This window comes from Corvus kubaryi, unplaced genomic scaffold, assembly GCF_017639235.1.
Source record: "Corvus kubaryi isolate FWS band 111438036 unplaced genomic scaffold, C.kubaryi_AGA036_p1.0 36738, whole genome shotgun sequence".
NCBI lineage: Eukaryota > Metazoa > Chordata > Aves > Passeriformes > Corvidae > Corvus > Corvus kubaryi.
Window position 1 is genome coordinate 6,324 of NW_024580935.1, and position 13,404 is coordinate 19,727.

The window sequence follows — 13,404 nt, forward strand, 5'->3', positions numbered from 1 at the left end:
CCCCCAGCACCTCCGGGACCCCCAGACAACCCCGGGATGCCTCAGGGACCCTCAGGTGCATCCTCAGCATCCCTGGGAATTCCAGGCACATTCCACAACATCCTTGGGACCCCTCTGGGCACCCCTGGAACCCCAAAGCATCCCTTGGACCCCCCGGACGCATCTGGGACCCCCAGGCACATCCCACAGCACTCCTGGGACCCCATTGGGACCTCCAGGCGCATCCCTCAGCATTCTCTGGAAGCCCGGACATCCCGGGGACCCCCCCAGGTACATCCCTGGGACCACCAGGCACCCTCAGCATCCCCTGGGACCTCCAGACACCCCTGAGGACCACCAGGTACATCCTTGAGCATTCCTGGGACCCCCAAACATCCTTGGGAACCCCAGGAAAATGCCTCAGCATCCCTGGGACCCCCAGGCACCCTCAGCATCTCCGTGATCCCCGAGCACACCTGGGGTGCCCAAGCGAACCCTCCCAGCACCCCTGGGCCCCCCTGAGCCCCGTATTTTCCCCCGGTCGCCCCCCGGTCGCCTCCCGCAGCCGCCGGTACCGTGTTGTTGCTCTCCAGCGTGAGCGGGTCACAGGAATCGCTACAGCGGATCCGAGGGGGCCAATTCTGGGGGTCCTCCTCCATCAGCTGCATCCCCTCCTGGAGGAGCAGGGAGGCAGCGGGGGTCCCCACGTGTCCCGGCACCCCCGGGGAACCCCCGCACCCTCGGTCCAACCCCCGCCGCCATTCCCCGAATCCTCCCCGGTGCTTCCCGGTGCCCCCGGTTCTTCCCGGTGCCCCCCGCCGAGCCCCCCGCGCTCACCAGCGCCGAGTGCGGCTCTTTGACGGTCGCCAGCAGCCGCGACAGCTCCCGGGAGAGGATCCTGCAGGCGGCCCAGTCGGGGCGGCGGCCCGGTGCCGGTGTCGGTGCCGGTGCCGCGGGAGGCGGCAGCAGCAGAGCGAGGCAGAGGCAGAGGAGGAGGCGGCGGAGCGGAGCCATCGAAGGTCGGTCTGTGCCTGCACCGGGGCCGCCACCGGGCTCTTATGGGGCGGCGGCAGGTGGGGAATCCCGGGCAGGTGGCTCCCGCCCCTGCGAAATCATCGCCGCCGCCGCCGCCCCTCGAAAGCAGAACCGATACTGGGCCGGGGTCCCCGGGCTGCGCCTCGCCGCGCCCGGCCCCGCTCCGCACCGGGACGGGATGGGATGGGACGGGCAGGAAAACCCGGGGCAGTTCCTGGCGGCTCCGCGCCCAGCGGGATGGGAGGGACCGGCACCGGCACCGGGACCCCCCCTCGCTGCACCTGGGCTGCCCCGGCGAGCGCACCGGGGAGCCCGCGGCGGTGTCAGCTCGGTGGATCCCCCGCGTGTCCCCTCCGGTGTGCCCCTGTGAGCAATCCGGTGTTCTCCGCGCGTCCCCTCGCTGTCCCCTCGCTGTCCCCCGGGACATCATCCGGCCGCTCCCCGGCACCGGGACGTGCTGCCCGCGACGCCGCAATCTCGGCGGCCCCGACGGGGCGGCTCCGGCGCTTCCCGCTCCGCCCGCCGGGGCTGCCCCCGGCCTTCCCCGGGCACCGGGCGCGCCGCGGGCACCGGCGCCGTGTCTGCGCCTGGCTCTGGGACGCGGGGACGCTGCGGGGCATTTGGGACACTTTGGGATCTCGTCGGGCACTGGGGGAGCCCGGGGTGGGGCTGGAGGACCCCGTGGGGCACCGTGGGGCACTGAGGGGCACTGAGGGACAGTGTGGGGCACCGTGGGGCACTGAGGGGCAGTGTGGGGCAGTGTGGGGCACCGTGGGGCACCGTGGGGCACTGAGGGGCAGTGTGGGGCACCGTGGGGCACTGTGGGGCACCGTGGGACTCCGTGGGGCACGGTGGGGTACTGAGGGACCCCGAGGGACCCCACGGAACCGTGTGGGGCACCGTGGGGCATCGTGGGGCACTGAGGGACCCCGTGGGGCACTGAGGGACCCTGTGGGACACTGAGGGACCCTCTGGGGCACCGTGGGACACTGAGAGACCCCGTGGGACGGTGTGGGGCACCGTGGGGCACTGAGGGACCCCGAGGGACCCCGTGGGACAATGTGGGGCACCGTGGGGCACTGAGGGACGCCGTGGGACACTTGGGGACATTGTGGGGTGCCAGGGGAGTGCAAGGGACACTGTGGGACGTTTGGGATGCGGTGGAACCCGGTGGGGTGCCGTGGGACATCGTGGGACCCTGTGGGACACCAGTGGACACCGTGGGGTACCAGGAGGCTGAGTGGGACGCTGTGGGGCATTTGGGGACACTTTGGGACCCCGTGGGACACTGCGGGACACTGAGGGACCCTGAGGAGAGCAAGGGACACTGAGGGGCATCTGGGGACACTTTGGGACCCCGTGGGGTGCCAGGGGACGCACCGGGGGGGACATTGCGGGACCGGGGCACCGGGGGACCCCAGGGGACATTGCGGGACCCCACTGCACGCTGTGGAACGCCAAGAGACTGCGTGGGACATTTGGGGACACTTCGGGATCCCGCGGGGGGCCAGAGGACGCTGAACGACACCCGCGGGCACTGTGGGATGCCACAGGCTGCTCTGTGACACCCGTGGGACACCGTGAGATCTCGTAGGGTGTCCGGGGACGCTGCGTGACACCCGTGGAAGCCCACAGGCCGCAGACGCCGCACGGACCGGCAGCGCCCGGGGGTCTCAGAGGTGCCCGGGGGTCCCGGGGCTTCCCCCGGGGCTCCCCCGCCGCGAACCAGCCGAGTTCAGCCTTTTTGGCCCGTGCGCCGCCCCGTTCCGCCGCGCCGCTTAGTCCCGCCCCCCTCGGGCGCTGATTGGTCGGCGGCCGGCGCTCGGCGCTGCCATTGGTCGGCGGCCCGGGGCGGGCCCGGTTTACCGGGCAGGGGGCTCGGTTGCCGTAGCGACGGCGGGAGCGGCCTCGGCCCCGGCCCGGCCGCGGCGACGCAGCGGGACGAGCCCGGGAGCGCGGCCCCGGCGCGGCTGTGCCCGCGGCGGCTCGGTAACGGCGCGCGCGGCGGGTTGTGGGTGGCGGCTCGGGCTCGGTGACAGCGGCCGCTCGGGCCGGGCCTCCCGTGTCCCGCCCGGAAATGCCCGGGACTGCGGCCGCCGATACCGCCGATCCCGCCGGCGCGTTCGGTGTCGGCCCGCGGAGATAAAGGCGGCGGGTGCGGAGCTGGCCCGGAGCCCCGGGGGTGGGGTGGGGCGGGGCCCGGGCGGGGCCCCGAGCTCCCCAGGCGGCCCGGTTTGGCTCCTCGGGAGGCTGCCCGGTGCCATGGGATCACTGCCTGGTTCCCCGGAGTCTGCCCGGTGCTCTGGGACCATTGCCCGGTGCCTTGGGCCACTGCCCGGTGCCCAGGGACCATTGCCCGGTGCCTTGGGCCACTGCCCGCTTCCTCCGGAGCTTGCTCAGTGCTCTGGGACCACTGCCCGCTATCCCCGGGAGGCTGCCTGGCACCTTTGCGCTGCTTCCCAGTTCCCCCAGACGCTGCCCGGTGCCCCGGGACCACCTCAGACCCCTTCCCCCGGCCGTGCCGGGGCTCTGAGCACCCCCCAGGGAAGGGACTTTACGTCCCCAAGCCTTGCACTTCACCCCCCACCCCGGAGATTCCAGCTGCCATTCCCATCCCCGCAAGTCACCGATTCCAAGAAGTCCGGGTGTTCCCAGGCGGCCGCTTCAGTTCCTTTTCCACCCCAAAGGCCGGGATTCACCATGAATTTCGAAGGGCTCAACCCCTCCCTGGCCGAGTACGCGCCTCCCCTGCTGGACCCCGTCCTGGATGCGCACCTGACCCCCAGCCTGGTGGAGCTGGATCCCGAGGGAGTGTCCCTGGAGGGGATGGCGGTGCCGGAGTCGGTGCCCCTGATGGAGGGCATGTACAGCGAGCTGCACACGGCCGTCTCCGAGGTCGGCGTGCCCGTCTCCGTGTCCCACTTCGACCTGCACGAGGAGATGCTGTGGGTTGGGAACCACGGGGTACGTGTGGGATGCCTGCAGGAGCGGGATGCGATGGGATATCACGGAATGGGCTGGGGTTGGGAGGGAGAGTGAAGCTCGGCTGGTTGCACCCGCCTCCCGCTTGCTCCATCCAAGCTGGCCTTGGGTGTCCTCTGGGGAATCCTTCCAGGGCCTCACCACCCTCACAGGGAGGAATTTCTTCCCAAGATCCCGCCTAAGCCTGCTCTAAAGCCATTCCCCCTTGTGCCATCGCTCCTTGCCCGTGTCCCAAGTCCCTCTCCAGCTCTCCTGGAGCCCCTTCAGCCACTGGAAGGGACTCCCAAGGTCTCCCTGGAGCCTTCCCTTCTCCAGGCCGACACACGCTCGTCCCATCCCACCCCCTGCTCCCACTGTCCCAGGCTGCTCCAAGCCCTGTGCAAGGTGGCCTTGGACACTTGCAGGGATGGGGCAGCCACAGCTTCTCTGGGAAATCCATTCCAACACCTCACTGCCCTCCCAGGGAGGAATTTCATCCCAATATCCCACCTAAGTCCCCTCTTTCGATTTAAAACCTTTCCCTCTTTATCTGTCCACATAAACTCTCAGAGCACAGACCCCTCACTGCTTCCCCTATCACCGCTGTGGGGTTGTGTTGGGATTTTTTACTGGTGCCTGCATCCAGGGAAAGGTCTGAGCTGCCTTCCCTGGTTTGGGGCACCCGGGAGGGCCGGGAATGCCCCCCCATAACCTGGAAAAGCCGGGAACTGGCAGAGGACAAAGCCACGCTGGGCCGTGTCACACCCACTGGGACACGGAGTTGTGACATCCCTGTCCCCTGTGCTTTTAGGGCCACGCCACCTCCTTCTTCGGGCCGACGCTGGAGCGCTACTCCTCTTTCCAGGTGAACAGCAGCGACGACATCCGCCAGATCCAGAGCCTGGAGAACGGCGTCCTGTTCCTCACCAAAACCAACCTCAAGTACATGTCCCGCGGCGGCCTCATCATTTTCGACTACCTGTGAGTGGTTCTGGCCCCTCCATCCCCTCCCTGCTCCCTCCCCGAGCCGGGCAGGAGCCTGAGGGTGTCCCACCTGTCCCCAGCATGGATGAATCCGAGGACATGCACAGCCTGCTGCTGACGGACAACAACACCCTGCTCGTGGCCGGGCTGCAGAACCACGTCCTCGAGATCGACCTCAACACCGTCCAGGAGACGCAGAAGGTGCGGCCGGGCTGGGGGCTGCTCCCTGCAGCTTTGCTCTGGGATCCGTCCCTGCTCATCCCCGCTCTTCCCCGCCTCCTTCCCAGTACACCGTGGAGGTGCCCGGCATCACCATCATGAGGCAATCCAACCGCTTCTTCTTCTGCGGGCACACCTCGGGCAAGGTAACGCCCGTGCCGGGAGGGAGATGCTGGAACTGGGGGCTTTTCCCAGAGCTCCTGGGCACTCCAGGACGTCCCATCACAGGTGTCCCTGCGTGACCTGCGCACCTTCGTGGTGGAGCACGAGTTCGACGCCTACTCCGGGAGCTTGTCTGACTTCGACGTGCACGGGAACCTGCTGGTGACCTGCGGCTTCTCCAGCCGCATGAACGGCCTGGCCTGCGACCGCTTCCTCAAGGTCTACGACCTGCGCATGATGCGGGCGACCACCCCCCTGCAGGTCCACATCGACCCCTTCTTCCTCCGCTTCATCCCCACCTACACCTCCCGCCTGGCCATCATCTCGCAGACAGGTGCGGGCAGCTCTGGCTCCGTCACGGTGTGGGGACGGTCCCTTGGTGTCCCCAAGTTCAGGGTTGAATCCTGGGGGATTCAGGCTGGAGCAGTGGAGACCTCACAACTTCCTCACAGTGACAGGACACGGCTGGAGCTGTGCCAGAAGGGGTTTAGGCTGGATTTTGGGAAAAAAGGTTCCTCACCCAGAGGGTGGTTGGGCACTGAACAGGCTCCCCAATGATTGGGCACGGCCCTGAGGCTGCCAGAGCTCCAGAAGGGTTTGGACAGCGCTGCCAGGGACTGGGTGGGATTGTGGAGTGTCTGTGCAAGGACAGGAGTTGGACTTTGATCCTTGTGGGTCCCTTCCAGCTCAGGATATTCCGTGATTCCAGGGACCAGGGAGCGCTCGGACAATGCTCTCTAGTCCTCAGTGCTCTCAGGTGTTGGGATTTGGGGATTTGAGGAACTTTCGGGGTTGTCCTGTGCAGGGCCAGGAGTTGGACTTGATGATCCTTGTGAGTCCCTTCCCGTTCAGGATATTCCATGATTCTGGAGGTCAGGGAGTGTTTGGACAATGCTCTCAGCTATTGGGATTTGGGGAATGGGGAGGTTTTGGGGTTGTCTCATGCAAGGACAGCAGTTGGACTTTGATCCTTGTGGGTCCCTTCCCGCTCACGATATCCCATGGTGGTTGTCCGAGCCCAGCCGCTTCCAGTGGCGTGAGGCCCGCGTGTCACCACATCCTGATTCCCACACACACTCCCAGTGCCACATTATCCCACTTTTCCCTCCTTCCAGGCCAGTGCCAGTTCTGTGAGCCCACCGGGCTGGCCAACCCCGCCGACATCTTCCACGTGAACACCGTGGGGCCGCTCATCATGACCTTCGACGTGTCGGCCAGCAAGCAGGCCCTGGCCTTCGGCGACTCCGAGGGCTGCGTCCACCTCTGGGCCGACTCCCCGGAGGTGACCTTCAACGCTTATTCCCGGGAGACCGACTTCGCCCTGCCCTGCATGGTGGACACGCTGCCACACCTGGACTGGAACCAGGACCTGGTGCCGCTGTCGCTCATCCCGGTGCCGCTGACCAGCGACGCGCTGCTCTCCGACTGGCCCGCCGCCAACTCCGCCCCGGCGCCGCGGTAATTCCCGGCCTCTCCCGGTAAAATAACATGGGAAAAGCACAGGAAAGCTGCCTCTGGTAGAGCCTGCTCCTTCCTGCTCGCCTGCCCTGGGAGGTGCCAGATGAGTTGCCCGCAGTGACCGGGCAGGTGTGAGGATGTGGGGCATGGTCCCACCTCCCTCTTGCTGGTGGGGAGATCCCAGTGGGATCCTGGCTCTGCTCTGCCTGTGTGGAATCTCCTTTTCCCTCTTCCTGCCCCTCAACACCCCCGTGCTCAGCGCTGCTGCCCTGGCACGTCCCTTGTTGGGATAGAAAACCAAACTTGTCCCTCCTAAACTTGTCTCAACCCAAGACAAAATTGAACCTGGGGAAGGGCTGAGGAGGGGGGGGAACCCTCAGGACCACCCTCAGGGTGGGTCCCTGAGCACACCCGGTGGGTCCTTGGGTGGGTGAGAGATGCTGCTCTGACTCGGGGGGTGTTTCCAGGCGAGCCCCCCCCGTCGATCCCGAGATTCTGCGCACCATGAAGAAAGTGGGGTTCATTGGCTACGCCCCAAACCCCAGGACCAAGCTCCGTAACCAGGTACCCGCTCCCAGGAGGGGATTTTGGGAGGGTGGAGCTCTGCAGCCCAGGAAGGGGCAGAGCTCTCTGCGTGCTGAGCGATCCCCGAGGTTTTCAGGGACTGGGACAAAAGGTGGAATTCCCACAGGATGTTGCAGGTGTAGTTTGGAGGTGGCAGCTTCTCTTGAGCAGGGAAAAGGACGGAGTTTTCCCACTTCCATCCCTCCGTGGCTCTGGGCAGGGAAGGTCTGAGCTGTCCGGCTGGGAAGTTCATGGCACGTCCCTCACCCTTGGGAAAACACTGCCCTGTGGTTTCCCACAGTGACAAATCCCTGTGAGCAGGAAGGTGTGGAGGCCTCGTGCAGCTCCAGGGAGGGCCCCTCTCCCTTCTGGTGGATCCCTTTGCTCATTCAAGGAGGCAGGAAAGCCCGGGAGTCACTCGTTTCACTATGTGCGGCTTCTCCCCGCCTCAGGGTTCAGCTGCTCATCCCTCCTCTCTCCCTGCTCGCAGATTCCTTATCGGTTAAAGGAGATGGACAATGAGTTTGACAACTTCAGCCAAGTCCCCGAGTCCCCGATTGGGCGTGAGGAGGAGCCACACCTCTACAGGGTGGCCAAGAAGTACAGGAAGGTGGTGGCCTCGGGGGGCTGCTCTGCGTGGGGAGCACCGGGGGTCCCGTGGCGTGGGGAGGTGTTTGTTTAACCTGTCACGTCTCTGCTCAGGTCACCATCAAATACTCCAAGCTGGGGCTGGAGGATTTTGACTTCAAGCATTACAACAAGACGCTGTTCGCAGGGCTGGAGCCCCACATTCCCAACGCCTACTGCAACTGCATGATCCAGGTGGGAGCTGCCCCGCTCCCAGACCCCCATGGCCCCCCCAGAACCCCCCTGACTGCTGCCAGGTGCTGTATTTCCTGGGTCTCTGCCAGGTGCTGTATTTCCTGGAGCCAGTCCGCTGCCTGGTCCAGAACCACCTGTGCCAGAAGGAATTCTGCCTGGGCTGCGAGCTGGGCTTGCTCTTCCACATGCTGGACCTGTCCCGAGGAGACCCCTGCCAGGTCCGTGCTGGCCTGGGCTGCCCACACCTCCTGGGTGATTCTCTGGGTCATTTCTCAGCTAATTACGTTCATTTGATACCCTGCCTGTCTGAGGCTGCACCACGTCCCCTTGGGTCACCCACCTCGTGCCCCCTTTCGGAGCCCCCCAGCCTCGTGCCCCTTTTCTGCCTGACAAAAGCCCCCAAACCACGTTGGCTGAGCACCTCTCCCAGGGTGCTGCTGCAGGCAGCTCCAGCTTTCCACAGAAATTTTAGGAACGAGCTGAGGAGTCCTGGCCTGGGCGACGTCTCCCTCCACGATTCCCCTGGGTGCAGGGGAGGGTCACGGGGATGGCAGCAGCGGAACAGGAGTGGTGCTGGGCACTCAGCATGGAAATTCCAGTCACTTGACCTCAGTGTTGCTCTTGCCCCATCCCCAGGGAAGCAACTTCTTGCGGGCTTTCCGCACGATCCCGGAGGCTTCGGCGCTGGGGCTGATCCTGGCGGACTCGGACGAAGCCACGGGGAAGGTGAACCTGGGGAGGCTCATTCAGAGCTGGAACCGTTTCATCCTCACTCAGCTGCACCAGGAAACGCAGGAGCAGGAGGGACCCCAGGCCTACCGGGGGGCTGGCAGCAGGTGAGGCCCTGGTGTGGGGACAGGACTGGGAATGACCCAGCTGGGGAGAGGGGCTGCTTCCCAGAGACCCCACCCATCCCTCGGGAAGCTTCCTTGCCTCTCATGCCCTGAGGGATCCATGGGAACACCCGGAGCTGCAGCTTCCCCCATGTTTGAACCCTGTGCTGAGCCTCCACCCCCTTAAAACCTTTTTTGGAGGGTCAAGGCTTTACAGGGGACACCAGCTGAGCTTCCAGAGGGGCTCTGGGGACTGCTCAGATGGCTGATTCCCCAAAATCTGCTGGAATCTGGGAGCAGGCCTGAGCTGTGGGTCCCCAGCTTAGGGATCTGTGGGATTCTGCTGATCCCAGTGCTGGTTTTGCAGCAGCTTTGGCTCCTCGGGGGACTCTGTCATTGGGCAGCTGTTCAGCTGTGAGATGGAGAACTGCAGCATGTGCCGCTGCGGGAAGGAGACCGTCCGTGTGTCCTCCACGCTGCTCTTCACCCTCTCCTACCCCGACAGCACCGGTAAGGGCAGGGCCCAGCACCCTCAGCTGGGTGGGGTTTGTTATCCATGATTTTCCCAGCTGGAACACACCTGCAGCCAGGAGCTGCCTCAGCTCCAGGCGTGGGTTTCCAACCAGCCGAGCTTTTGGCTACGGAAAGACACATTTGGGGCTTGACCTTCTGGCTGGTGGTTGCGAGGAAAACCCCAGAGGTTTGGCTGAGCTCAGCTGGTCAAGGTTTGTGTGTCGGGGAGGTGACGTTATTCTCCTTTCTCCCTGCAGAAAAACCAGCCAAGGATTACGAGTTTGCCCAAATTTTGAAGCGCAGCATCTGCTTGGAGCAGAACACGCAAGCGTGGTGTGAGAACTGTGAGAAATACCAGCCCACGGTGAGCCTGGGAGGGGGGGACAGGCACGAGGGGCTGCGGGCCAGGGGCGTGAGGGGGGCAGTTTCTCCATTAGTCACCGGGGAACCTCCTGAGTGGATGCCAGAGATTCGGTTCCTGGCCCGGCTGGCAGCCCTGGGGTATTTCCTGGGCTCTGTGAATTCCTCTCACAGGGACAAGGATTCAGCAGGGAGAAACCCCCCCTGGGAGCTGTTGTGCTGGAAGTGCCACCGGGGAGGGGAGGATGTCCCAAATCCCGCTCGGAGCCTCCGCAGGGCTCCCATTTCCACATCCCCCTCTCCCCGCAGGTGCAGACCCGGAACATCCGCTGCCTGCCGGACGTGCTGGTCATTAACTGTGAGGTGAACAGCTCCAAGGAGGCAGATTTCTGGAAGACACAGGCTGAGGTGGGGGAGACACTCCGGGGCCGGTTCTCCCGGCACGCGGGGGTTGCGGTGCCCGGCCCCGCCGAGGTTTTCACTCTGCTCTCGCTGTCTCTGGCCTCTCTCCCTCCACCTGAGCCGTGCTGGCAGAGGACCCGGTGCCATCTGCTCATGCCCGTGGCATGGGCCGTGCCTTTGGAGTTGGAAAAGACGAGATCTCGTGGCGTGGCAGAGCTAAAGGGACCGCAGGAGTCACTCTGTCTCTCCCCCAGCCCCCCGGGACCACGGCAATGCGGGACCTTGGGTTTCCCTTGCTTTTTCCCCGTCACCAACTTTAATATCCCTGTGTTTTCCCTGCTCCTGGCCTGGCTGTCACCCACGTGTCCCCAGAGCTGGCCTGTCACCGTGTGCTGACGCTTGCCTGTGTTTCGTTGCCAGTATTCCTTTCAGAAAGCCATGATGAAGAGAGGAGGCTTTGACATCACCAAGGGAAAGGAGATCTCTCTTGGAGAGTGGTAGGTGACCCTTCAGGAGGAATTTCTTCATGGAAAGGGTTTGGACCTGGCCAGGGAGGTGGTGGAGTCAGCATCCCTGGAGGTGTCCAAGGAATGACTGGACGTGGCACTCTGGGCTGGGTGACAAGGTGGGGATTGGCCAGAGCTTGGCCTTGGTGTTCTTGGAAAGCTTTTCCAACCTCAAGGATTCTGGGATTCTGTTCCTGGGGTGCTGGCTCTGAGTAGTGACACCTCCTGGGTGATTCTCTGGGTCATTTCTCAGCTAATTACGTTCATTTGATACCCTGCCTGTCTGAGGCTGCACCACGTCCCCTTGGTCACCCACCTCGTGCCCCTTTTCTGCCTGACAAAAGCCCTCAAACCACGTTGGCTGAGCACCTCTCCCAGGGTGCTGCTGCAGGCAGCTCCAGCTTCCCACAGAAATTTTAGGAATGAGCTGAGGAGTCCTGGCCTGGGTGACATTTCCCTCCAACTCAGCTTTCCACGTTTCCCCTGGGTGCAGGAAGGATCTGGGGAACCCTGACACGGGGCATTTGTATCCTTCCGTGGAGGAACTGAAGAACATTTGGATCCCTCACGCCATCAAGATGAGGTTGACCAAGAGCAAAGAGCTCGACGTGAGCAACTGGAGCGAGACCGATGAGGTAAAGGGACAGAATCACCGTGGGTGAAGTGAGAGGAGCACGTGGGGCTGTGGGAGCAGAGCTGCCTCAGAACCACTGTCCGCTGAGAGGTGACGAGGATCTCTTGGAGATCACTCAGGGGGGGTGTGGAAATGTCGGGGCTGGTGGTTTGGGGGTTCAGATATTCCCGGTTCCTCCCACAGCTGAGCCCGACGGACGACCCCGAGTCCGTGTACATCTACGACCTGATGGCCACCGTTGTCCACATCCTGGATTCCCGCACCGGGGGCAGCCTGGTGGGGCACATCAAGGTGGGAGAGACCTACCACCAGCGGAAGGAGGTGAGACCCTGCAGGACCCCCACCAGCTCCCAGGAGCCTTCCCGAGGGGGGGATCCATCATTGCCAGGTCTCTCGGTGGAGTCTTGAGTGTTTGGCTGAATGTGCCAGGCAGTCCCGAACAGCCGAGAGCTGCTGGGGCCCCTCACGGGGAGGGAAGGGCTGAAGAAACCCTCTTCCCACACCCACTCAGGCTGGTTCCTCCTGGCCACGGGCACGGTGCCAGCTTGTCCTTGTACTTCCAGGTAAGGGCAGGGACGTCATCTCCCTTCCCGAGGAAAGGGCTGGTCTGGGCAGTCCTGTTGTCTGCTGGAGATGCCCAAGCCAGGAATTCCCAGAGTGTGTCAAGGCTCCATCCCTGGCTCTTATCTCTTGCATCTCCCTGGAGTTTTGGTCGGGAGCTGGGCAGAGCCCGGAGCCCGTCCAGCCCAATCCTTTCACGTCCTCTGTCACCACCCAGGGCAGCAGGGATTTCCCCACGGTGTCCCAGGAAGGGCGGGGGTTCCCACATGGCATCGTCACACCCTCCTTTCGCTGGTAACCGGGCAGAGGAGTCACTGCTCTGGCCTGGGGGGGCCCCTAAGGCTGTGTCTTTTCCCCCAGGGGGTCACACACCAGCAGTGGTACCTCTTCAACGACTTCCTCATCGAGCCCGTGGACAAGGTGAGCGCCGAGGCGACACCGTGGCCTCCCCGTGGAGCCACCCAGGTTTGCCCCTGACCGTCCCCCCCTCCCCTGCAGTGCGAGGCTGTGCAGTTTGACATGAGCTGGAAGGTGCCAGCCATCCTCTACTACGCCCGGAGGAACCTCAACGCCAAGTACAACCTCGTCAGTGAGTGCCTGGCGTGGAAGTGGCAGCGGGGCCGGCGCCGCCGGGGCACCGCTGAGCTCCTTCCCCTTTCCCTGCACAGTCAAGAACCCCATCGAGGCCAGCGTCCTGCTAGCCGAGGCCTCGCTGGCCCGGAAGCAGCGCAAGTGCCACGCCACCTTCATCCCCCTCATGCTGAGCGAGATGCCCCAGGCAGGAGACCTGGTGGGGCTGGACGCGGAGTTCGTCACGCTGAACGAGGTGAGGGGGGCCCTGGGGCAGGGGATGGGGGGGACAGGGCGTGGGGACAGCCCCTCCGGGGTTGTTGGTCACCACGTGTCCCGTCCCTGCTGGCAGGAAGAGGCCGAGCTGCGCAGTGATGGCACCAAGTCCACCATCAAGCCCAGCCAGATGTCGGTGGCCCGGATCACCTGCGTGCGTGGGCAGGGCCCCAACGAGGGCGTGCCCTTCATCGATGACTACATCTCCACCCAGGAGCAGGTATGGGGTGCCCACTTGGCCTCACACAGCTCCCCAGGCCCCCAGGGAGGACGTGGACCTGCTCTGCTGGTGATGGTTGCCTCACCTGGGCACCTGTGTTCTCCATGGTGACTTTACCTGAACACCTGGGTGTTCCCCATGGACAGCTGGGTGCACCCTATGGACACCTGGTGACCTTACCTGGACTCCTGTGTTCTCCATGGTGACCTCACCTGGACACCAGGGTGCTCCCCATGGACAGCTGGGTGCACCCTGTGGACACCTGGGTGCTCCCGAGGGACTCCTGTGTCCCCTTTGGTGACCTCACCTGGACACCTGGGTGCTCCCCAGGGACTCCTGTGTCCT

At 64.4% G+C, this 13,404-nt stretch overlaps 2 protein-coding genes across 5 annotated transcripts in view; one reads left to right on the top strand and one right to left on the bottom strand.

The window, feature by feature from the left end:
- The window catches only part of IL23A (interleukin 23 subunit alpha), a 3,032-nt gene extending 1,567 nt beyond the window's left edge, over nt 1-1,465 (bottom strand). The window contains exons 1-2 of the mRNA XM_042020059.1: nt 817-1,465; nt 555-653 (exon numbers count right to left, since the gene is read on the bottom strand). Of these exons, the coding sequence (XP_041875993.1) occupies nt 555-653; nt 817-993 (276 nt within the window). The 5' untranslated portion in view covers nt 994-1,465. The remainder of the gene's footprint in view (nt 1-554; nt 654-816) is intronic.
- Nucleotides 1,466-2,902: 1,437 nt separating this feature from the next.
- Nucleotides 2,903-13,404, top strand: part of PAN2 (poly(A) specific ribonuclease subunit PAN2) — a 12,051-nt gene continuing 1,549 nt past the window's right edge. Inside the window, exons 1-22 of one of the 4 annotated variants that reach the window (XM_042020055.1) lie at nt 2,903-3,003; nt 3,702-3,978; nt 4,787-4,956; nt 5,040-5,160; nt 5,247-5,324; nt 5,407-5,674; nt 6,456-6,798; nt 7,266-7,362; nt 7,853-7,972; nt 8,065-8,184; nt 8,247-8,402; nt 8,821-9,020; nt 9,385-9,527; nt 9,788-9,894; nt 10,200-10,298; nt 10,713-10,789; nt 11,292-11,433; nt 11,616-11,753; nt 12,354-12,413; nt 12,492-12,582; nt 12,662-12,819; nt 12,916-13,059. In XM_042020055.1, coding sequence (XP_041875989.1) covers nt 3,715-3,978; nt 4,787-4,956; nt 5,040-5,160; nt 5,247-5,324; nt 5,407-5,674; nt 6,456-6,798; nt 7,266-7,362; nt 7,853-7,972; nt 8,065-8,184; nt 8,247-8,402; nt 8,821-9,020; nt 9,385-9,527; nt 9,788-9,894; nt 10,200-10,298; nt 10,713-10,789; nt 11,292-11,433; nt 11,616-11,753; nt 12,354-12,413; nt 12,492-12,582; nt 12,662-12,819; nt 12,916-13,059 — 3,096 coding nt within the window. In that variant the 5' untranslated portion in view covers nt 2,903-3,003; nt 3,702-3,714. The remainder of the gene's footprint in view (nt 3,004-3,701; nt 3,979-4,786; nt 4,957-5,039; nt 5,161-5,246; nt 5,325-5,406; nt 5,675-6,455; nt 6,799-7,265; nt 7,363-7,852; nt 7,973-8,064; nt 8,185-8,246; nt 8,403-8,820; nt 9,021-9,384; nt 9,528-9,787; nt 9,895-10,199; nt 10,299-10,712; nt 10,790-11,291; nt 11,434-11,615; nt 11,754-12,353; nt 12,414-12,491; nt 12,583-12,661; nt 12,820-12,915; nt 13,060-13,404) is intronic. The other 3 variants (XM_042020056.1, XM_042020057.1, XM_042020058.1) reach the window with 3 other exon arrangements.